Below are 25,136 nucleotides of genomic sequence, written 5' to 3'. Positions count from 1 at the left end.
CAAGCTGCCAAGCAGGCATCGGAGCCATTTATTGCTGTCCTCTTTTGGCATCTGTTGCTTTTATACAGCATTGTAAGTGCAACGTTGAATGGAAAATAACCTAAATAATTGATTAATCAGCATGGTTTTTAAATGTGAATGAAAAGGTGTTACAGGAAATTATATTTGCAAACTCAAATGGAAGTCAAACAGTCCATTTATTGGGTTCTGATTTGACTATGGGACTTGTTTAAAAACATCACTTGTATTTTTAAATTAAATACTAGAATGATATAATCAAAAGTTGGTATAATGATGGAATATTTTATTGTATTCATATGAGTGAAAATAATATATTTAATGTGTTAGTTTGGAATATATTCTTTTTGTATAGGTTAAAATTTATTAAAAAAATTATAAAATAAAAAAAATAATTATTAAATAAGATGTGAAAATTTTTAAATTTTTTTATCAATAAATTTTAACTAGTAAAAAATAGTGTATTTCAAGTATTTTTTTTTCTTTTGCAAAACCAGCAAAAATTAATACGGTTAGTAAGAATTGAGTTCATATATCTTAAGACCATAAATTTGAGTCTTAATGTCAAATGTAAGAATTTTTTTAATAGATAATCTTTCAAGAAATTATTAAATAATCTAGAATTACTAGGTGACCATATTTTCAACCATTGTTTATACTACTATAACACATTTGAAATTAACAATTAACCAAAATAATAATAAATTTTTAGTATATGTCATATGAAAATTAATTAAGATCATAAAAATTTTGATGTATCTAATTATTTTTCGTGAGGAGTGTTAGAAATATATCTTCAGTAAGCTCCTCCAAACATGCATTATCTAATTGGTTAAAATTTATGAAAAATTATAGAATTAGGAAGAAAAAAAGTTATTAAATATAATGCAAGACACACTAAATTTTATTATTTTTAATAAATTTCAAGAAAATATAAAAAGATGTGTATTCTTAACCGTTCTTTCTCAATTTTTCATAATATGTAAGTAGCAGTGGAAAAGTTATTTATTAAGCAGTTTGAAACAATAACTTGGCCATAGTCACTACCAATATTTATATTTATGAGAGACATGGTTCAACTTTTGAATTTGTGAGAACTAATTAATACTGGCCAGTTATATAGTATGCAGTAGTGTAAAAATGAATGAAAATCATAATGATCCAAAACAGAGCCAGCACTGGCTAACTCAGCTCATGGTGTGGTGTGGGGAGGGGTAATAAAGTAAAATAGGGTTGTGGCATTAGGTGGGAAAGTACATTTTTAGCAACTTTGGGTTGGATAGGAAAGTAGAGAATGAGGAGTCCTCTGTCCTTCCAGCTTCCTTGAGAGAAAGAGAGGAGAGAATGGGAGAAACCGGTATCATTCTCAGCTTCCCCGGAAACTTAGACCCGAGAGCAGAAGAGTTCAGACCCAACACCATAAATATTCAATGCCAATGGTACCCTCTTCCTCCTCCTCTTCCTCTTCCTCTTCCCATACCCCTCCCTCCTCCTAACCTCACCACCTCCTCCACCCGCTCCCTCCTCCTCACCCCGGTCCCTCTCACCTCCCACTCCGCCCTCCGAGCCGAGCTCCAGGCCTTCGGAGACATCAGAGCCCTCCAAACCGAAGCCCTCCGCCACGGCATTCTCACCGTCCACTTCTTCGACCTCCGCCATGCACAATCCGCCTTCGCCGCCATCCGCTCCATGCAACTCCACTTCCACCCCAACCCTGGCCTCCTCTCTGCCCACTACGTCCTCCCTAACTCCAACTCCCTCCCCGACTCCCACAACCAAGGCACCCTCGTCATCTTCAACCTCCACCCCAACCTCTCCTCCGACCAACTCCGTCGTCTCTTCCAACCTTTCGGTACTCTTAACCTCATTCCTTTCTTTATTATTGTTTCTGAACTTTTTTCATTCTTTTTGTTGTTTGTTGTTTGTTCAATCAAAAATCCATACATATTAGGTCCCATAAAGGAATTGAGAGATACCCCATGGAAAAAGAATCAAAGATTCGTGGAGTTCTTCGACATAAGAGACGCCGCCAAGGCCTTGAAACACATGAACGGCAAGGAAATTGACGGCAAACAGGTTGTTATTGAGTTCAGTAGACCCGGTGGTCACACCCGTAAGTTCTTCCATCATCATTCCAAAACCACAGTACCTCCTCTCAATTTCAATGCTCCTCGCTTGCATTCCTCTCAGAAGAAATCACCGGGAAGTCCCAGCAATAGTACGGGATCTATTGATGCGGAAATGGGGTCAATGAGTTTGACCGGAGGAGAAGTTGAAGAGCAGCATTCTTCTTCACAAGGCCCCACGCGGAGGAATCTTGGCAGAAAGCACACCACACTAGTAGTAGGAAACACCAAGCAACAACAAGTACCTAGAAGTAGGCACTGGAAGGGAAAACAAGCGAAGAAACACGAAACTCGGTTTCTAATCAAAGAGGACGCCATTGTAGAATCTGGTCCCAAAGATACTAGAACTACTGTCATGATCAAAAACATTCCCAACAAGTACAGGTCCGTTTTTTCATTCTTTATTATTTACTTCTATTGCTTCACTTTCTTCTTCTATTCGTGTTTCTGTGACTAGAAAACGTGAGTTTGAGCTATGACCAAGAGAGATGACCAATTGAGCTTCCATTTCTCTCTCTCTCTTTTTGAAGATACCCTTTCTCTCTCTTAAATCATTCAAACAAAACACTGTATAAAAGCCGAGAGAGAGAGAGAGAAAGGCGCTGCAAAATACTAAAATGTGCTAAAGTATAATGATATATAGTGTAAATGAGTATGAAATAAATTTAAGTATAATGTAGCAGAATAGTATTTTTTTTTTTTCATTTGAAATGAAATATTTGAGGATTTTATATATAATATAATTCTGAGTGTGTTGTGTTTTGACTTGTTGCAGCCAGAAGTTGCTATTAAACATGCTGGATAACCATTGCAGACACTGCAACGAGCAGATTGCAGACGGCGAAGAGCAGCAGCCTCTGTCCTCCTACGACTTCGTGTACCTCCCCATTGATTTCAAGTATTTTTCCCATTTCCATTCCATGCGTGCAATCTTATTATTTAACTAATTAATTACCCAGCAAAATGGGTCAATTATTATTATTATTATTATTATTATTATTAATTATGTTTTTGAAACAGCAACAAGTGCAACGTGGGATATGGGTTTGTGAACATGACATCCCCGGAGGCAACACTCAGGCTCTACAAGGCCTTCCATCTTCAACATTGGGAGGTTTTCAATTCAAGAAAAATCTGCGAAGTCACCTATGCTAGAGTTCAGGTATTACTATTTCGCTATTCAGAGTATTAATTGCTAAGTGTGACATTTATGTATATACTAGCTAGTACTAGTGATACAATTTATATATTCATATTATTGATTTAAAAGTAAACAACAATGAAGGGTTTGGAAGCATTGAAAGAGCACTTTAAGAACTCAAAGTTCCCATGTGAGATGGAGCATTACTTGCCAGTGGTGTTTTCACCGCCTCGAGATGGGAAAGAACTGACGGAGCCACTTCCACTAGTGGGGAACAAGCAGCAGCAGCAGCAACAAGCCATTCCAATTCCAATCTCAAGTGGCGGTGATGGTGACGTGGCTAGCAGCAAAAGTGGCGGCGTAGGTGGTGATGATGAGACAAATGAAGAAGAAGTGGCCTAGTGAGTTCTCAAGGGTAGTGTTGTGATTGTGAATCAGTGTTAGCAGGAGAACCAGACAGACAGCATTTAAGGTGGTTGAGCAACGACCCACACCTCTGTTCCAACCAACCTACAACTACAGCAACCATTTCTCAATCTCTCTCATCAACTCAACCTTTCCTCCATTATCTTTATTTTTTCTTTTTTATATTTTCGTTTCCTGCTTTTGTCTAGTGAAATTTAATTTCTAGTTTTTTTTTTTCTTTCTTTTCTTTCAATCACTTGTTTTTGTTTGTATTGTAGTTGTAGGTTCTGACGCTTCAGATGTACTGTAGTAGTATTTAGTTTGCCTGTTAAATTTTCAAGAATTTCGATAGAAAACTTTATAGATATCATAGAAAAACTTGAGTTGGTGCTTGGCCATTACTACTACGTTTAGAGATGCTGATGAACCACTGAGCAAATTAAGCGGATGTGATTGTGTTAACCGGGTGCACTTCTCGAGGAATTAATACTGGAAACTAGGATCAGTAGGAAGGATTTCATGCTAGAGAAATCCTAGCTGTATTATGATTCTCACTTAAATTTATTAAAAATTGTTTTTGATGGGTTATGCTTTTTATTTATCGACTCTTTCTTAATTTAGAAGTAAAAACCTGCTAAACATGGGGAGGAATGTTAGGGACATTTTCTAATATCTTATGACTGATTGAAATTTATAAAAATTTGTAGGTTTTACATAGTTTCGGAGAAAGAATTGTTTAAATGAGATATATAATTCACCAAAGTAGGTATTTTTTTAATAAATTTTAAGTAATTGTCAAAAGATTGTTAAAAAGAGTGTCATTAACATTTTTTAATTTGTGATTTTTAATATATTTTGGTAGATCATAAGGAAAATGTTGGAAAGGGCGTGCCGTTATCTTTTCTTTTATAAAATTACACAATTTATTATAAGCTTAGTTCTTTCTTTTTACCCTTTTAGTTACATTTAATAAAAATGTTTTTTGATCTGTTTACGGGAATAAAAAGGTATGTGACTATAGAAACTTGAAAAATCCCCTAAAAAAAAGAAACTTGAAAAGTAGAAAAGGTCAAATTTTAGATAATAAACATGAATGTGACAATTATTAAAAAAAAAAAATTGTTTCTCTTAAAATCTGAATCTATCAAAAAATTATTAATATTAGAGCTGGAAAACAACCAAATTTTCAATTATTTGAATTACTATAAATTCATAAATATATTTAATTAAACTTGAACTTTCTTAACAAGATTAGTTGGATCATAAAATTAACTTTTCCGCTGCAATAAGGAGTTTTCTTTGAGAAAAATAAAATAGAAAATAATGATGTACCGTATTGTTTGGTATTTTTATTTAAATTTAATGACTGTGTTGATGGTGTAAAATATTATTTTGCTATCAATTGATCATAAATTATGGTTTATATAATTTTAAGATAATTATTATAAAAATTAATAAAATTATTATATAATAATTTATTATTAAATGACGATAAATTTTATACTATATTTTTTAGTTGTGATGCTATTTGCTTACAACATGAAGAAGAGCATGTGAGACCTTAGAATAGATTAGTTGAAAAAATAGGCCTCTAAATTATTTGAATTTTTTTAAATAAGTATTTTGAAAGTTTATAATTGAGTTTTTGAACTTTTAAATCATTAATTGGTTTTCTTCATGATAAATTTTTGTTTGAAGTCCCATTGAGGTAATTGAAAATTTTCAAATAGTTAAGTGACCAAGTTGTTAGTTTAATTATTTAGTAGGTTTCTAAATCATCTATTTTTTTAATCAGGTACAAAATGAAATCCGAACAAAAATGTGATCAGCTGAGACCTCAAACAAAAATTTAAAGAATAAACACTAATTTCTTAACAAAAAATAATTCAGAAACCTACATGTTAATGTAACTTACATAGAAATATCAAATAAAAGAATTTAGTTATGTGATCAACAAATAATTAAATATTAAATGATGTGTTTCTATCAAAAAGCAAGGAATGAAGTGGCAGAAGTGTTGGACGAATGCATGTACTACTAACAGTATCTTAATTTTCAAAGATGCATCTGAGATGAGAGTACAGTCACAACTCACAAGTGACAACCTTTTAAAATAGCGATGAGTGAAATAACAAGTGTACACTTTATTTTTAGTAGGTAGCAGTAAGAAAGAAAGGGAAAGAGATGCAGGAGAATACGAAAAAAAAAATGATATAATGTGACAAGTAGTGATGGGAGATGAGTGGTTGATTTGAGGAGAGATGCTTAAAACAAATTAAAAGTGTTGATAAAATTTATAATCTGTAAATATACCCATATTATCACCCACATATATATATATATATATATATATATATATATATATATTTGTAAATTTCTAAAAAAAAATCTACTTGAATATTTTTAATGGGATATTTCGTTATATTATTTATTATCATTTATTTTGCTTCTAGGCACAATGTTTTTAAACTAAAGAAGTACTTAGTACTAAAGTTTATGTGAGTCACAAAATTGAGTCTTGAAAGCTCATTCTGATTAGGGTAAACAGTCTCAAAATTTTAAAAAATATGAGTTTATTTATCATTAATTATCCTGGTGAAGGAATATGATATTTGTTTATATATAATATATAATTTAAATTGAAGTGCGTTAGGGAGGTAGTGGAGTTTAATTAAGAGAGTTGTTGTCCTTGCAGTGTTAGAACAAGCTGGAGCCTCTAGTAGCGTTGGGTTTTGTGTGTGATGAATGAAGTTGGAGCTACTGTTGTCTTTATTTATACAGATTATACGTACGATATTATAAAAAAAAAAGAAGAAGAAGAAGAAGAAGAAGATTTTTTTAGGGTTTTTCTAAGTTTTGTTGTGGACCATGATATTCTCCACACCTGTCCTGCATTTGGTTCTGCCACCTCCACCACCCGTTTCACATCTCTGTCAGTTTTTCATCATGTTCTAGGGTTTTGACACGTGGACCACCTGATGCTTCCCACGTCATCACCGGTCCCTCCCCTCTTCCCAACTCAAACCTCGTATAGTTAATATCATAACTCAATATATATGCTGCCCATTCCCACCACCATGTCTGTTTTTTGACCCTATTCTCGTCGCATGTGTTAGATCTTAGCAGCAATCAAAGAGAAAGAAAACGCAGGAGGAAAATCCATCAAAATTTAACTATCAATTTTTATTATAGTTTTATAGCTTGAATATGATTGAAGACATAAATAAAATTTTACAGTGGTAATTATGTGATTTCGGAAATGGATAGTTTGACAATAATCGTTATCCTTAAAAATCGTCCTTCATGGATATAAGTTAAGTCAAGTACCTGATTGGCTGGCCGGTGGCCAAGCAAAGCAATAACAAGTTTTGGGTGAATTGGGTAAAAAATAATTTCCTCACAATTTTCGATGAAATTCGGGAGGGGAACTTTCTGATTTTGATTTTGTTTTTCTTTTAAATTAAATATATTATTTATAAAATAAAAATAAGAAACAAAAAAGTATTAAAAAAATTACATTTTTAAATTGATAATTAAAAAGTAATTTCTATGCATCATCAACATAAAAAATTTTACACAATCAATAAGAAATCATAATAAATATAAATTTTAAAATGATTATCATAAAAATTAATAAATTTATCATACATATTAATTTTTATTTTTATGAGAGATATAAAATGAATTGGATGTTTGAGAAAAAAAAAACTGTAGTTTCCATTTCTTTTACTAACTTTTAACAAATAACATTTATCGATAAAAATATATATTAATTTCTAATTAAATTTTGGTATAAAAATTATTTATATTATCTTTGCGTCAACTATTTACTCACAATTTAATTATTTTATTTTTTTCACTTATTTAAAAATATATTTTTTTTTAAAAAAAAATTATTCTTACGAAATATTTTTGTTCTTTCAAGTGAAAGTGAGTGGGTGCTGAAAGGTGAAAAAGTTTCACACCATATGCTAGGTTGAGTTGATTCATTGATGAAATCGGGATGAAATTCACGAAGATAGAACGACAATGGTTGGAGGAAATGTCGATTTTCTCATTGATTTATAGTTTTAAAAATCAAATTTAGAGATGATTTTTATTTGTTATTATTTTAAATTAATTATTTAAAATACGGATGATGTTAATCCAACACTAACGTTATTAATAGAGAATGAAAGGAAGGATTAAAATATTAAAAATATAAAAGATTAAAATGAAACTTTTACAATTTGATGAATAAAATAAAAATATATATAATATAATAAACTAAAAATGATATTTAGTCTTTTTTAAAATTAAATTTGTTGACAAAATTTTACTTTCATACATATTTATATAAGATAACCAAATATTCTCAAGTTTTAAAATAAATGTTGTATTTTTTAAAAAAGTATTCTAAAATAAATATTATATTTGATTTTTAATGTAATATTAATTATTATATTTTATTAATATCACTTTAATTTTTTAATCTAAAATTAATATTACTCTATTTTATCTCCTCGATAAGATTAATTTTATAAAATTATTATTATTATTATTATTTATTAACTTTTTATCTATGTAAAATAACTTTTAATTTAATAAAAATTACAGTTCCAAACTGAATATATATTTTTAAACTAGCATAAGAAAAATTATATTCTTATTTTAATAAAACTTTAAAATAATCATAACTATCAACAGATCAAAAAATAATCATAACTATCAAATCAAACTAGTGAGACTTTATCCGTTCCCATGGGAACTGCAATAAATAACTGTAGGAGTAATATTTTCAATATTTTACACATTTTTGTTAATAAGAAATGGTAGGGTTTATTTGATAGAAAATATATCCTTATTTTTAAATATCACTCCATTATTGTTATTTTAAACAACCACTAGTATTCTTCAATATATATACTTGCTCCTATTTTAAATATAAACAATAAATTCTCTTATTTTTTTATTAAATATAAAAAAATCTTAATTATTTATGTTTTATTTAATTAAATTCCAATAAAAAATAATTTAAGAAAAATATTTATTTTTAATTAAAAATACACTAAAATATACAGTACTGTATAAGATTTTAAATGTGTGTTGTTTAATTAATTTTGTATGATAGTACTAATGGCGAGGAGGGAGTGACTATGGAACAAGGTCCGTGGAAACTGTGGCTGAGCCATGCGTGGATGTACTTTTGATGCAATCAAGGTCACACGGTTGGCCACTTGGACCAATTCAATAAATAAATACCTTGCTTTTTGAAAATCGATAAAAATGGTAAGTTTAATTTAATTTAAAGCTTTACATACTTGAACACCAAACTACTTTGGAAACACCATTTGTACGGATGCCCTGTCTTTTATGTACCTTGCTCCTTGCCAAAAGTTATTGAATATATTACTATACATTATTAATTGTTTTTGAGATTTTGAATAATTAGGCAAATACTTTTTATTCTTTAGTTATTACAATTATTTCCCTTGTAGTAGTTACTGTATGTATTAATGTAACATATACAAAAGTATCATAACAATTTTTTCAAACAAAAAAAAAAAATCAGTGTAAGAAGAAAAAAGAATGTTGTTAGATGTAATTTAAGAAAAACTCGTTAGTTGAGTACAATTTGCTCAATGTTATTTGATTTACTAGTAATTTTATTTATTTATTTAGCATTCAATCAATAGAAGTTTAAATCAACCTTCGAGGGTGTGCTTCGTTTGGTATTTAGACAATTAAATATATCCTTCATGAAAATTTGTATTTGTTTATTCGGTAAATCATTTTTTATGGTTGAGTTGAATCTCACTTTCACTTAATTTAAGATTTTTTTTTTCTTTTAAAACCATCCCTCTCTTTTTTCTATTCAACATAAAAAGTTTCAAATATTTTTTTATAACAAATATTTGTTGTTAGTTTATTAGTTTTTTATTCATGAAATAGATTTGAATCCATAATCTTTCTCTGTCTCTTCTCCTTTCAACCATTAAGACAAATCTTATAACTCAAATTACAACACATACTTTTAAATGAAATTTACAAAGTTGAGTTCAACTAAACTTCACCTTTTCGGCTATAATCTAAACACATTAAATTTTAGTGTTGAATTGTTATCCAAAAAAAATTAGTGTTGAAATATTTGAGTATTTTTTTATAAAGTCTTAAATTTAAATTACATTATAAGTTTAAATAAATTTAAGCATTTAATTCAATTTAAGTTATTCTAAAAAAAGTTAGATAGAATTGTTTTTTAATTTTATTGGTACAAATTATTAAATTAACATTAAAATATATAATAAATATAACATAAAATTGAAACTTATAATTATAATAGAAAATATATCCTAATTTGTCCTTTTTACACATTTTTATAATAAAATTCACTACATTCATTTATAATAAATGAGAACAAAATATAAAAAAATGATAAGCTTATAATTATAAGTAATGTTAAAATAATAAAACATAATTTATTAAGTAAAAACTTGGATAAAATGATTTGGTATGGTGGTATATTTCATAAAGTATTAATTTAATCTCTTATTTTTTTTATCAAGTTTTAAAAATATTTATCTGTTCTGCAGCTGCCGAGGACTTATTTGGTTGTAAAGATTTTATATTGGATAACTATTCTATTATGTGTATGATTATTATTTTTGGTGAATGTGTGATTAATTATTTGATGCATAAAAAATATGATAACTTTATTTTATTGTCTATTCTATTATTTTTTGTCCACTGTAATTTTTATCTTGAAGGGAACACTTAAGTTAAGGAACAATATGATAGTTCTTTCTCTCTATATATCTAGCTTGTTGCTATTTATGTAAAGATATTCCATTATTTTAATTTACTGTCCAGTGTACTTTTTATCTTGAAGGGAACACTTAAGTTAAGAAACAATATGATAGTTGTTTCTCTTTATATATCTTGTTGCTATTTATGTAAAGGATAATGATATATATATATATATATATATATATATATATATATATATATATATATATATACTTTGATTTTAAAAAAAATATACATATACACTTTATTATTTTAAATATCTCTTCAACAATTTTTATTTTCTTTTATCTCTTTTTCTATCACATTATAAATTTTATTATACCTTTTTTTTTATCTTTTTTATACCTCTTTCTAAGTGTTAAATATAGTAGAATGTATGTTTATTAGTTCATGTAACATTTTCTTATCTAAACCATCGACCTCGGCACAGCTACTTTAAACAAAACATCTTTTAATCGTACGTATAACGTATTTTTACTTGTAAGTGAAATGATTGGTTTGTTAGGATAAAGGTGGTTGCTTAGTACGAGTAATTACTAATATCAAGCTTTTTTATGGTTAGTTATTGAGTTTGGAAACTTGGTCCCAAAGATACATGCACCTCTTCGTTATTTTGTACTTATTTTTGGTTTATGTAATATAAAGTAACTTCTATACAAATTAAATAGAACATAATGGTGGTAAGGAACAAGAATGAATAAACGAAAGATGGAGAACTTTTATTCTCATTATTATTATATTTTTTTTGTTAAATAATAATAATAAGAAGAAGAAGAAAAGAATGAAAGAAATGTATAACTCAAGACTCAAGAGTCAATTTCATTGATGTTGCATTCAGTCTAGTAGTATAAAAAATTGTGTCGAACAAACACTACAACACACTATCTTGGCAATGACATAGTCCTAGTTTTCAATTACACTTCGATTGGTTCAATGATCATGATTTGGGGTAGATTCCTTTTCTAACTTATCTTCCTCGTCGTTCATGTCTGGACATTATATGTGTTCGTTGTGATCAAACCTATACAAGTAACACCAAAATAACAAAAGCAAAAAGAGTTTCTTGTTGATCAAACTATAATTAATTAATGTTGTCTCATATAGGGACAGTAATTGAGAGAAATCCACAATTAGCAAACAAGTGCCCGGCAAATGTTAAAATCATGGATTTGGCATTTGGCAAATGACAATAAATTAGCTCTACGCAGAAATTTATAATAACTTAAAACAAGAGCAAAGAAAAGCTACCTATTATAAATTTATGATAAGGTGTTCAAGAGGTTAAGAATATTGTGGCAAAGAAATCCCAGCTGGGATATGGGAAGCAAAGGTGGATTTTTCCGTTATGCAGATGGTTTTGACAAATTGCTATTACTCTTTGGGACTTTGGGTTGCATTGGAGGTGGCCTACAAACCCCTATGACAATGCTTGCTCTTAGCAGTTTGATAAATGATTATGCTGGTGGATCTGTCCAAACCATGTTATAGACAAGGTAATTAATTAGTACATGACGTGATGAGGTCATCACTGAAGCCATTCATTCTACACACATTTTTTTTAGTGAATTTACAATATTTTTTTATTTTGTACCATCCACTTTAAGTTAAGTTTCATTTAATGTGTATTACCAATTCAATTATATTTATTTGATTCATTCGTTCTAGACAATGAAAACAGAATAAATGCAAAAATTCAAAGTCATATGGTTTCGTTATTTTTCTTGCTATTAGTAGTTATGATGATATTCAATAATATAAATTACTATAAAATATAGTTTTTATATTCCAAAAATTTCATTTGCTTAAAAAAATCTGACAAAAGTTCTGCTCATAATTCTTTCAGTACGCTCTAAGGCTGCTGGGTGTTGCTATTGGGGTTGCTTTATCCTCCTTTATAGGTAAACTATTGCTGCAAATTTCGGATATTTGGTTTTCAACTTTCCATTGTTAATGATAACGTGGGCCGTTGAACTCTACCCTTTTTTCTGTCTCCTCTAGCAGATTAATCATGGATATGTGTAACATCATTAATAATTTTTTTCTTGGTGCAAGTAAATACTATATGAAAAAAAAATTCCTTGTCCAGCTAAAGTAATTATTACCTTTTTCATTTTTTCTTTGGATATATTGACAAGTGGATATCATGACCTGACACAATGAACTGACAATTGCCTAAATTAATGTCCCACCTCAACCAATTGAGATATGCTCAGTTAGCACAATAATTACTTTTCATGTAGTAAGAGTTCAATATTGATTTCAAGAGAATGCATGCATGCATGATATTTGTCCTGCCCTGCAGAAAGGGTATGCTGGACAAGAACTGCAGAAAGACAAACTTCCCGCATGAGAACTGAATATCTTAAATCATTCCTAAGGCAAGAAGTTGGTTACTTCGACAAGCAAACTGATTCTTCCTCAACTTTCCAAGTTATTGCCACCATAACTTCAGATGCTCAAAACAATCCAAGATACCATAGCTGATAAGGTATACTTATTTAACGTTTGGATGAATGTTGACAAAATTAATTTTGGTTATAATTGTTTTTAAAGTGATATGATTTATGTTTAGATGTTTTTATTATAAAATTCAAATTAAGAGTAAAATTCAATACAAAATTTTAGATCCAATGCAGAAATTACTCTAAATTGCTTTAACCTATAATCAATTCTGGATCAAAAATCATTTTTGAACTTTTCTCCAACGTGAAATTGAACATGTGAAAATATATTTAAAATCAATTCTCCAATGTGAAACCAAACACGCACACGCACTTAGTACTTCATTATTTATAGCTAAAAGTGGAAGAGCCATTAGTTCAGTATTTGCGATACTGGATAGGAAAAGTGAGATTGAACCGGAAGATCCTAGACATAGAAAGTTCAAAAATTCTATGAAGGGCCATATAAAACTGAGAGATGTCTTTTTCTCATACCCAGCAAGGCCAGACCAAATGATTCTCAAGGGCCTCAGTCTTGATATTGAAGCTGGCAAAACAGTTGCATTAGTGGGACAAAGCGGTTCGGGAAAATCCACCATCATTGGCTTAATTGAAAGATTTTATGACCCTATGAAGTGATCTATATCCATAGACAAATGTGACATCAGAAAATTTAACTTGAGAAGTTTGAGATCACATATTGCCTTGGTGAGTCAGGAGCCAACCCTCTTTGCAGGAACTATACGTGACAACATTATGTATGGTAAAAAGGATGTATCAGAAGATGAAATAAGGAAGGCAGCACGTCTTTCAAATGTTCATGAGTTTATAAGGTACACTTTCTAGTATCGAGAATCGGTTAAAATTGATTTTAGTCCCCGCATTTTAAAAATGATGATTTTAATCCCTATATTTTCTTAAATATGGTGAATTTGGTCCCTAGCTAAGTCAAAATGAAGTATAGAGACAAAAACCAAATCCACCGCATTCCCCATTTTTTTAAAAAGTAGAACTAAAACCAATTTTAACCAAATCTCAAAGGACTTAAAACGCATTTTACCCTTTTGTATTTTCCTCTCACTCTTACATAAGAGCATGGAAAAGCTAGTTGCATTCAGTGACACAACATGTTTGATGCAGTTCGATGAAAGATGTTTATGACACTTACTGTGGAGAAAGAGGAGTGCAGCTGTCAGGAGGGCAAAAGCAAAGGATAGCAATTGCTAGAGCAGTGCTTAAGGACCCTTCAATCCTTCTGTTAGATGAGGCAACAAGTGCTCTTGACAGTGTGTCAGAGAATCTGGTACAAGAGGCACTCGAGAAAATGATGGTTGGAAGAATGTGTGTAGTTATAGCTCACCGTTTGTCGACAATACAAAGTGTAGATTCCATAGTTGTGATTAAAAATGGGAAGGTGATGGAACAAGGATCACACTCCTAGATTAGGCTACAACATGGTCACTCAACTTGAAGTGATATGTACAAATATGAAATATGCATATGAATTTGGATTACAATTTGATATTCCACTATATCACCAATGTACTAACCAAGCATTATACAAGTTAAAATAAGATAAACAGTTTTGTACCCAAAATATATATTAAAAACATTAGTTTAAAGTAATGAACACTTCTTGGGTTATGCATTTAGAACAAATGGAGGACAATGTTTCTTAATAAGTGAATATTTCTAACAACTCCAAAATTATCAATACTTCTTGGGTCATGCATTTGGTAGAAATGGACAAAATGTTTCTTAATAATAGTTAGATCTAGCATAAAAAAAAGAAGCTAGATCCTATTCCTCTATCACGTATTTTTGAGATATCACTTTCTTTTTAACTTGTTGCATTTGGATTGGTATCACTTTTTATTACACACTTTCGAGAGATTTTTAATTGTGAAATTCGCCTTCTCTCTCAAGTCTTACCTGAAAAAAGAATAAAAAGAGATAAAGACTCACTTTTTAACTTCAAGTTGCATTGCTTATCGAAGTAACGCGTATTTAATTAGTTATATATACCTGGATATGATATTGCTTTTTATATGTAACAAACACAATAGTAACATCTAACAGGTGAAAATGTGAAATTGTACTATTTTGTCTCGGTCGTTAGGATATAGCATTCATACAACTCTAAAAATTAAATTACTCAGCTAATACCATAAAAAAGAAAGAGACAAAATCGATTCCAATAAAAATCAAATTGACACTCCAAAGAATTGGTTTTGTTTCTGATTAGAATTTTCAAAAACCGATTCAAATGATTGACACTCAAAATAAGAGACAAACTTGGTGGTAATGGTAACAAAAACAGTTCAACTCAACTATTGTGTCTGTCCTATTCATGGCTGGTACACCACAAAATTCTTCATGGGACGCTTGCACACTTGACACATTACAGTTCCTTGACTTGGTCTTTCATTTTCTCTAGAGGAAACAAAGTATGAGTGATTGCAACTCCCTTCAACAAAATGGGGGTCTAGGAAGTTTCTTAGAGCACCATGCAATCCCAAATTGGTTATATTTTCTCTCCACTCTGAACATTTCCTTAAGAATTCCATCACCTGCATCCCTTGAAGCCTAAGAATATCAGTTGAGCTTGAACCCCCACATCCAATCACAGCCCAACCTTCTTCTCTATCATCCATGTCAAGCAAAGTTGACAACTCAGCTAGTACATGATCAGAACTTGGTGTCTTTCCTAGTCTGAGTTTAGACCTTCTCATGGTCTCCAATCGAACCCAAAAGTGTTGCACATTTGTGAAGGAAAGTGGATCACTGAGACTTTTTTCACCACCTCTTGCCATTATTTGCTTAACATTTTCACCTGATTGACTATTACCAACATATATTGTTTCCAGCTGCAGACCTGCTCGTTTGATCTCAGTTATCTTATCATTGAATTGTTGGATCCAAACCAAGTTTTCACTCCCATAAAGGCAAATATTTTTGCCTTGTTCAACCTGGTACATAGTACAATGTAAAATTCAGTAATGTTACGTGAAATTAAACTGTTAAAATCTGCATGAAAATATGATATGAATCAGACTCATACCCAGTAAGCAAGGAGAGGATTGATGCCATCCAGCAAAAGTTGCATTGTCAAATTCTGGTCTTGCCATAGTTCTTCCTCTTTTGAAGCCGAAAAGGGGTATGCTTGTGCACCCCAAATGTTGATCATATCAAGAGCATTGTAATTTGTGACCTTCCCTTTTGAATCTAGAGCTACCATGATTGGCTCATCCTTGTAGTTCCATTGTTCCCTTATGTACTTCACCACTGCTGAGCTAAGTAACCTTGGTTTCCGAACAGCATTCCAAGGCAAGGAATCGGACATAAAATTAAAACTACTTTCTTCAGCTTCAGTCCATGTATCAGAAGATGGAAGGGGAATCCACACAATCTTATAACTCTCCCTCAACCTCTCATTCAGAGGATGATCACATGTTTGCTGGACCAGTAAGTATATATCTATCGGGTTGAGTAGCTGCGGTTTTGAGATCAACAACAGAACTGTCTTATTTTTCAGTTCAGAACCACGAAGCTGTAGACGACAGAAGATTAAGATTAGAAGATTGCTTAGGCTAGAAAGATATATTAGCAAGTCATATCCTTGGAAATATTTGAACAAATCTAAAATTAGAGCAATTATCTTCTAGAAAACAAGCAAAAGTTTTGACTTTTTAAATAATCAGATGATCAATAGTTAACTTTTAATCTTGATCATTTATTTATAGTTGTATGGTTTACATTTGCAGTTCTTATAATATTCTTATTGATATGTGAAAGGTTCTCAACCTGAATGATATGTTTGTCTAAAAGTAACTGAACCCTTTAGATTCATGTTCCTCTTATATTGTTTTATTTGTTTCTTATCCATGATGTTGAGAGATTTGTTCTTCAAATATATGTGTGTGTGAATTTGTTAATATATACCTGCTTTTTTTTAGAAACAGTATAGCAATTAGCAAATTATAACCTTTATTTTTTTTAAACGCACCAAAAAGTATAATTTGCTAAAATAATCCTTCTAAAAGTAAGTGATTGCAGTTAGGAAATATCTTTGTGTGTATTCCACACACATACCTTTTGTTCTATCTCTTCCAAATATAAAGGCAAAATACTTCTCAGCACAATCAAAAGAGCATAATACCTTTACTTCTGTTGAGCAATCCTTCAATGGCAAGTAATTCTTGGAAGGAAAAAATAAAGTGAGAGTCTTTTGATTATCAATGTTCTCCTCACGAGCAAGATCCAACAGCCTGTCATACAAGTTTCTCTCTGAAACATTGTTATATAAGTAACTGATGTTAGTGCACAAATCAGAATTGATTAATAAACCTATCATTATAAGCAATATTAAGAAGCCGAAAAGTAACCTAGCTCTTTGTGACACAGATCCACCTGTCTTCTGAGATTACAGCATATGCCACTTAATCTATACGCCAAACTTGAAAGCTCCCAAGCAGCAATTATTGCTGAATCTGAATACCTGAAATGTGTGAATACATCATAAGAGCATCCCAAGTTAAAAAATTTAACGTGCATTTGAGACTATCAATAATTTTGAGTCACTGTCAAATAATTTAAAAGGTTTAATTAATGTTTTGGTCCTAATACCTGCGGCAACTGTTTGTTTTAGTCTCTCTACCTAATAGTTTTGTAAAGGGACTAAAATGGACGGTTTTTGGTACAGGGACTAAAACTAAAGTTAGTGCACGTAAAGGGACCAAAAGATTAATTAAACCTGAAAAGAATTATGCATGTTTGACATTATCTGAGCCTCAAGGGAAGAAACATGCACTTGGTCATGTTTTTTGGCTGTGAAATCCATGACTTGAGAAAAACATGCTAAACAGCTTCTGGTGATCCAGTATGCAGCTTCGTATATTCGAGACTTTGTGTCTCTGACAAGGAATATATCATTTCCAGGCTCTACATGTTGAAGGGGAAGGTACTCAAACTTAATGATACACATAGCCACATCCATCATGGTCTTAACCAACAAGCTCAATGCCTTGATTTGTAGCTTCAGTGGCTTTAAGTTGTTGGGCAGCTGCTTAATATTTGAAATTAAAGCTGCCAAAGCATTACCACGATATAGCTGCTTAAGTTGCCAGAATTCACCATATCTTACTGCAAAAGCAGCAAGCACTAATACTACTTTTGCATCCCAACTATACTTTCCTATCAAATCAAACAAATTTATGATCCTTGAGTTGATATCACCTTCACCAGAGCATCTGCAGAGTACCTGCCAATAAAATAGATATGTTGATTATACGTATAAGTGCACATGTGCATACACCAACATTTTCAAAACAACAAATATGAAGTACCTTGCCTATTTTTGTGATGATGAATCCTCCTGGTTCACTACAACCAATCGTTTCAATTTCAGTTATGTCATTCTTCTGAAAGGAAGCAGAATATAGATTAAAAGCCCCCTGAAAACAAGCCAACAGAAATCATAATCTGAAAACTTCAATGTCAATGCAGGTAAAATGAATTCCTAGGTACTATATTTAAAATATAGTATATTTACATTTTGACAATCATGTTATTTGTTCGGTATTCACTAGCTTTCCCGATGACTAATCTCTATTGGAAACCCTTAGTGGGTTCTCCCATTCCAACTATATTTTTTCTATCCACAAGGCTCGAAGTCGAGATCTTGCTCAAGGAGACCGAGTCTAGTATCATTCGAACCAACGAATATGAAATTTGCATGAAGTATATCCTAAATATGAAAAATGCATGAGTTTATAGTTACAGCATGCACGGTGTATCAAGGGAGTAAAATTTACTATTATTGTGGAAGTATGAAACATAATGTTGCCAACAGCAAGAAGCATTGTCTCAGAATCCAGTCTGCGACCATCTGGATCGTGTGTAAGGAGGAGCTTCTTTATAAGAATATCATGTTGCATGTTTGGAATTGAGAATGGAAGTGAAATGTTTTCTAAGGGAATAACTCAAGGCCGAAACTATGGTGAAATGCACATGCCATGCTATAAAAATTACGAGGTTCTATTCTATCAGTGTATAATCCTGTTTCTATACAAAATGAAGCTAGTTATTTGATACTTTGATTCATAAAATGGGGACCATCGCTGTTTAAAATAAATAAATGGTGACCATCAACCTGTCTCTATTCTGCGATTGAAGTATCCTTATGCTAATTTATATAATCTAAAAAAGCAAAATGCCTCGTTACTTTTTCTTTCTCTTTCCCTTTATCTTTTTTATTTTATCTAATTCGTTGGATTTGTGAAGTAATTAGTGGTATAAGACTAGGCCAAAATTAGCTAAAAAAATTAGTAATAAAAACTAAAAAATTAATTGATAACTAAAAGCAGAAAAATTATTTTAGTAAATCATAAGTATTCGATAAAAATTATCTTAAAATAACTAGAAAATATAAAATTACAGGATAAAAATAAAAAAAAAATTTACTTTAAAAAAATCTAATAAATGTTTAAAGATAAAAATGAAATAAATATAAAAAATTAAAAATTAATGTTTTAAAAAATAATAAAAATTATTTAAAAAAAACTTATTTATCGAATAATTAAATAAGTTTTCAGTTAATAAAACAAGGTATAAGTATTTTTAAGAATTATTCTATTGAAAATATAGTTTTTTTTTTTAATAGAGAAGCTCTCAAAAACTATTAAAAGAACTTTTAGCCTTATTAAAACATATCCTAAATATGTTTCCACTTTAGTTGGAAAAGGACGGAACAAACCGGATATCTGGCATTGCAGATCCATCGGGGTCACAGTTAAGAGTTTCTTCGACGTCAAGACAGATTATAAAATCCGGATTATTATGTAAACATCGAAGCAGCATTATCAAAAGGCAATATTCTAAATAAAGAGTTGTATATAAGTAATTAATATATTAAAATTAAGGTTAAATCATTTAGATATTATCAAGTTTGATTTTTTATAAAAACAATTCTTATCAAACTTTATTTATCTTTACTGAACTTTAAATTAATCAAAATTTCTAATGAATTAAAGGATTAAGATAAAAAAAATAGTGTACAATTTTTTTTATTTTATCTTCTGAAAATAATTAAATCAGTACAAGTGTTACTATTATTATTGTTATTTTAATTGGCGGTGGGGGAGTAAATATAATGAATAACGTGAATATTTCAAGAATTTTATATAAATTGTATATTTTCCAACTTGTTTAATATGTGGCCGAGGGATTTAGATAATTGGATGTTTTAGCTTTTAAAATATTTATTTTTCATATCTTGAAATTGGATTAATATATGTTACCTTTTTCGGTATTTTTTATTTTTATTTAAAAACAACTTTAAATTTTTTATTATTTAAAGCGTGTTATCTCACTGAATTCATCTAAATAAAAATTAAACTCAATAAATAATGTTAAACAAAAAGATTCTCACTAACAACTGAAAAAAATATAATATTCTTTTTTAATTGTTTGTGACTCACTTTTTATATAATTTTTCTTTAGGTCACTTTTTAGTTTAGGAAGTCTAATGATGAGATCATTTTAACACTTTTTTTTGAAACCAGGAGATATTTGGGGCTTTTTATTTGACATTCAACTAATTCTCCATAAGTTTCACATTTTAAATCAATAAAAAAGAGTTCAAAGTTGTGTCTAAAAATTAAAAAAAAAAAAAAAAAAACACAAATGTATCAAAAGGGTAACATCAGTCCAAATTTTAGACATAAAAGATTAAAATAAATTTTGAAAAGATATAATAAAAAAATTAATTTTAGCTAAATGAAAAGAGACCAAAAATATATTTTAGTATAGAAAAATATATGAAATTGATTAAGAGATCCATGATTGAATAAGTGATGGTTTTTTTAAGGATTAAATAAGAAGAATACTAACATCAACATCCCCACCAGCAAAAATATGTTATCTAATAGACTTAATTATAAATTTTATCATTCAACTTTTATTATTTTGTAAATTTTATTATTTAAGTTTTATTTTCACAAATTTTATCACTCAAATTTTCATTTTTTTATACATTTTACTACTGCTGATATGAAAGATGAATGATTTTGAATTTTGTTATCGATTGTAATTATAATCGAGGTAAAAAAGTAACTTTTTACATTGTTATAATCTCAACCAATGTAGAAAAATGACTTTTTATATGAATTATAAATAAAATCGACGAAGAAAAATGACTTTTTATATCAATTATAACTATAAAGTTACTTTTCTACATTAATTATAATTACAACCGACTTATAAAAATCTAGAAAAGTGATTTTTTAAATTATTTTATTACCAATATAATGGAAAAATATAAAAAATAAAATATCTGAATGATAAAATTTGAGAAATATTGAAAATTGGATGGTAAAATTCATAAAAAAAAAATTAGTGGTAAAATCTGTAAAATTTATATCTTAGAGTATTTATAATGGGATGTTTCATGAGTTGTTTAAAATTAAGAAATACTATTTAATAAATCCTTACCACTAAAATACAAATGACAGTGTGTTGTTTAGATAAGTAATTGATCCTTAATTCATTTTTACCAATTAAATAATTATTTTTCAATTATAAAATTTAATGTGATTTAAATTAAATACTTACTCTAACAACTTTAATATTAAAGTAAATTTTTATATGAACTTTTTAAATTTATGTGACATTTATAAGACTTAGATAAATAACTTATTTAACCCATTATCATGGATGCTCTTATATCACGGGGTATTATTATTTTCTTATAGGTTATTCTTTTCTCTTGTCATAAGGCAAGTAAAAGTGCTTTAAATTGTATTCTTTTTTGAAAGATTGATTCTGAATTCCCACGACACAAACCCAAACTTTACTCGTTCCTGAAAAGGTATTGGTGCATATCGATGATGGTATGCCATTACCTGATTTGATGCTAAATTTTGGATTATAAAACTTTACAGAAACCTGAAAATTTTATTCTTCCATCCTCATTTTAAAAATATAAAATATAAATTAATCCATTACGTTTAAAAAGACTAATCCATTATCATACATATGTATGTACTCAGCAGAGTACTAATACAATTCTTTCATGTGTTGTTCTGTTCCTATTTCAACAGGGCAACTTAATTATTATGGTTCTCATAGGTTTCCATAAATTATTCTTTCCAAGAACATCAACACATGTAGTCCAATCAATGTACTACATATAAAGTTCAGGTTGAATTTCTTGTGTTGTCAACAAGTTTGAACCATTGGCTTGCAGGGTCACACATCTTAACACCACTCAGGCATTTGCATGCATTCGTGACAATGTTGTTGTTGGCATCCACATCGGAAGCGTTGTTGTTGATTTTACTTGAGAGGTGCAACATCGAATCAGAGATTATTTCCCATACTGAGCATTCATTTCCTAGTTTTGTTTCCTTCCTTTCTCCCTCTGCTTGTAAACAGGTGCTATTTCTACCCTTTACTGATAGCACTTTCTGGGCCCTCAGAATTAGAACAGGGTCCTAACTTCAATGGCTCTAACTTTCCAGAGATGCAAAGACCTGTCAATGGGGTGAAAAATCACTTTGTGTGCTTCAACTTCCGATAACCCTGGCCCTGCATGAGGAATGCAATTACATTAATCACAATAATAATAATAACTATACCAGTGCAACTCGAATACTAGTTTTCTGTTGAAAAGGGTGTCCATATTGGTCAGGATCGAAATACGAGTCCCCGAAGAAGCCATTGCCGTCGTCGTCACTGCAGCACCACCGCGGCTTCGACACGTGGTTGTCCAAAATCACCATTACACCATTGTCTCCGAGGCCTTTCACCACCTCCTGATCGAGGACGTACACAAGAAATCCTCTAATATAACCTTTCATTTGATCAATTTTATATCATATATATTATTGGAAGATTAAATACCTTATACCAATGATCTTTATCATACAATTTATGCACGTATTTGTTTTATTCATGTAATAAATATAGCATGCTAAAATATCTATTTATATTTTTTTGAAAAATCTATTTATATAATTTAAACACATATTTATAATATATATTAATATTATTATATACTATTAGTTTTTTCTTATTAATAATTACTTTTCAAATAAGTTGTCTTTAATTGTTTTATTTTATTTTATTATAATCATAAATATTTTATCCATGTATAAATATTATAATAATAACATTGTATATTATATTAATACTTATTCTCAACATTATTAAAAAATTTAAAATTAGTTACTTTAAAATATATTTTATGAACTATTGTAATTAAAAATAAATAGTTTGTAGATATTTAACTACTTTTAAAGTAGAACTTAAAAATAAAAGTAATAAATGAATTGTCATATATATATATATATATATATATATATAAGTTTCTCATTTTTAGAATTTAAACTTCACTTTGGAAATAAATCTCATTGTATTGATAGAGAGTATTCAACTTAAGCCGCAATGAGGTAAAACCAATTCAAAACTCTAACATTATTACAACATTAAACTCATATATTTTAAATGATTAAAATATAATTTAAAATAAAAAATTAATTTTTACAATAAATATATTTTAAAACTCTTAATTATTAGTGCACAAAATTCAATTACATGTAAACATATTATTCACACTAACAAAAAATAAATACTCAGATTTAAATAATTATATATTTATATGTTATATTTTTTTAATCTATACATTTCAAATATGTATTACGTTAATTTTATTACTTGGAGAAAGAATAAACCCAGATAAATTTCATTAGGCTTAATATTAGATAACATCTCCTTAATTAAAAATATAATTATTTTTCCCTCAATTTTAATATATTTATATTTATATTCCACTGAATATTTTAAAAATTAATTTTATTAATGCACATGTATTTATATAAAAAAATATATAATTGAATCAAATTCGTGTATTACACAAGTTTAAAATATAATTTATTATTTAAAATTTATTGAAAACACAAAATGATAAGACTCATTAAATATATATATATATATATATATATATGGAGTAACACTCATAACATTGAGTTTAAATAAATTTCAACCGAAAATAGATACTGAGTGTATTTTAATTAATAAAGTTTGTTAGTGGCATTAATTAATGTAGTCAACATCAACATAAAAGTGTGATGTAGGCAGAAAATTAAAGTTAATAGTAAAATTAATATGTTAAAGTTTTTGTACATCTAGGGATAAAAAAACACTTTTTCATCTTCCACAATCCATATATTAACGAATTATATTTTTAGTAAATAAATTGAATAAAAAATAATTGCCCCTAAAATAATTAGCGCATAATAATTATCTTATTTTTTTTTATCACACTTGACTATCAGAATATGCCCAAAAGTGTTTGTTACACATACACCAAATATTGGATTGAAAAAAAATACAACCAATGCTAGCAATGAACGTCAAAATGATTCTTTTTTATAAAAATATGTCGCATTAAGATTTAAATTTCCATTGAAATATCTCCATTTAATATTTAATTGGTTAAAAATTATTACAAATTCTCTGTAAGAAAAACAAACTATTACAAATGTTGGCATGGTTTGGACACTCCTTGTGTTCAAATTTATACTTTTATTTTTAATGATAGTTTTCTTTTGCCTTAAAAAAGAGGAATTATTAACAAAATTTGATATTAAAATTATATAGTCTTTGTTAATCTTTACATGGCATCTTATTATAATTTTTAATTTATGAGAAAAATTAATTATGTAACATGAAAATTGTTCGAGTGCATAAAAAATGATTGAGACTAAATAATTCAACATGTAAGCAGAGTATCTTTCTAAACTAAAGAGATTAATTTCTTATTTTTGGTAGGAATGATAATGCAAGACGAGTCCGTCCACCACTGACTCACTTCTATTCTTATTTTAAAAAAATATATATATGTATACTTTGATTTTACTTAAAAAAACAACAAATCATCAAAGATACTAAAGCATGCATATGTAAAAGTTGCATTTATCCTATTATTCATGTTCCCAAAATTATAAAAGCACGCATACTTAATAATGCATTAACTTGAATGAACCCACAAATGACTTTTAACCACCTAATGCAAACGCATATAGCTAAATATGAAGACCATAGGGAGTAGCTTATACCAATTTCTCTTCCAAATGGATTACAAGAATTACTTTTATACAAAGAGAATCGTTGTTTGTTCTTGATTGGGATGCATGGGAGTTAACATAATGATATGCATTC

The 25,136-nt window shown here is 29.3% G+C and overlaps 2 protein-coding genes across 2 annotated transcripts; one reads left to right on the top strand and one right to left on the bottom strand.

Moving 5' to 3' along the window:
* The first annotated feature begins 1,247 nt into the window (after positions 1-1,247).
* Positions 1,248-4,088, top strand: LOC100802212 (protein terminal ear1). Its single transcript, XM_041006944.1, has 5 exons — positions 1,248-1,870; positions 1,970-2,528; positions 2,920-3,042; positions 3,165-3,306; positions 3,430-4,088. Exons 1-5 carry the CDS (start codon positions 1,363-1,365, stop codon positions 3,685-3,687), a joined length of 1,590 nt encoding a protein of 529 aa, XP_040862878.1. The 5' UTR covers positions 1,248-1,362; the 3' UTR covers positions 3,688-4,088.
* Positions 4,089-15,265: 11,177 nt separating this feature from the next.
* SEOI (sieve element occlusion i) lies at positions 15,266-18,853 on the bottom strand. Its single transcript, NM_001253296.1, has 7 exons — positions 18,731-18,853; positions 18,263-18,370; positions 17,726-18,177; positions 17,303-17,415; positions 17,077-17,204; positions 15,979-16,467; positions 15,266-15,886 (listed from the first exon to the last, which is right to left on the bottom strand). The coding sequence occupies exons 1-7, from the start codon at positions 18,851-18,853 to the stop codon at positions 15,266-15,268; spliced, it is 2,034 nt and encodes a 677-aa protein (NP_001240225.1).
* Positions 18,854-25,136: the final 6,283 nt, after the last annotated feature.

This window comes from Glycine max, chromosome 11, assembly GCF_000004515.6.
Source record: "Glycine max cultivar Williams 82 chromosome 11, Glycine_max_v4.0, whole genome shotgun sequence".
Classification (NCBI taxonomy): Eukaryota; Viridiplantae; Streptophyta; class Magnoliopsida; order Fabales; family Fabaceae; genus Glycine; species Glycine max.
This window is presented reverse-complemented; position numbering and strand designations above follow the sequence as displayed.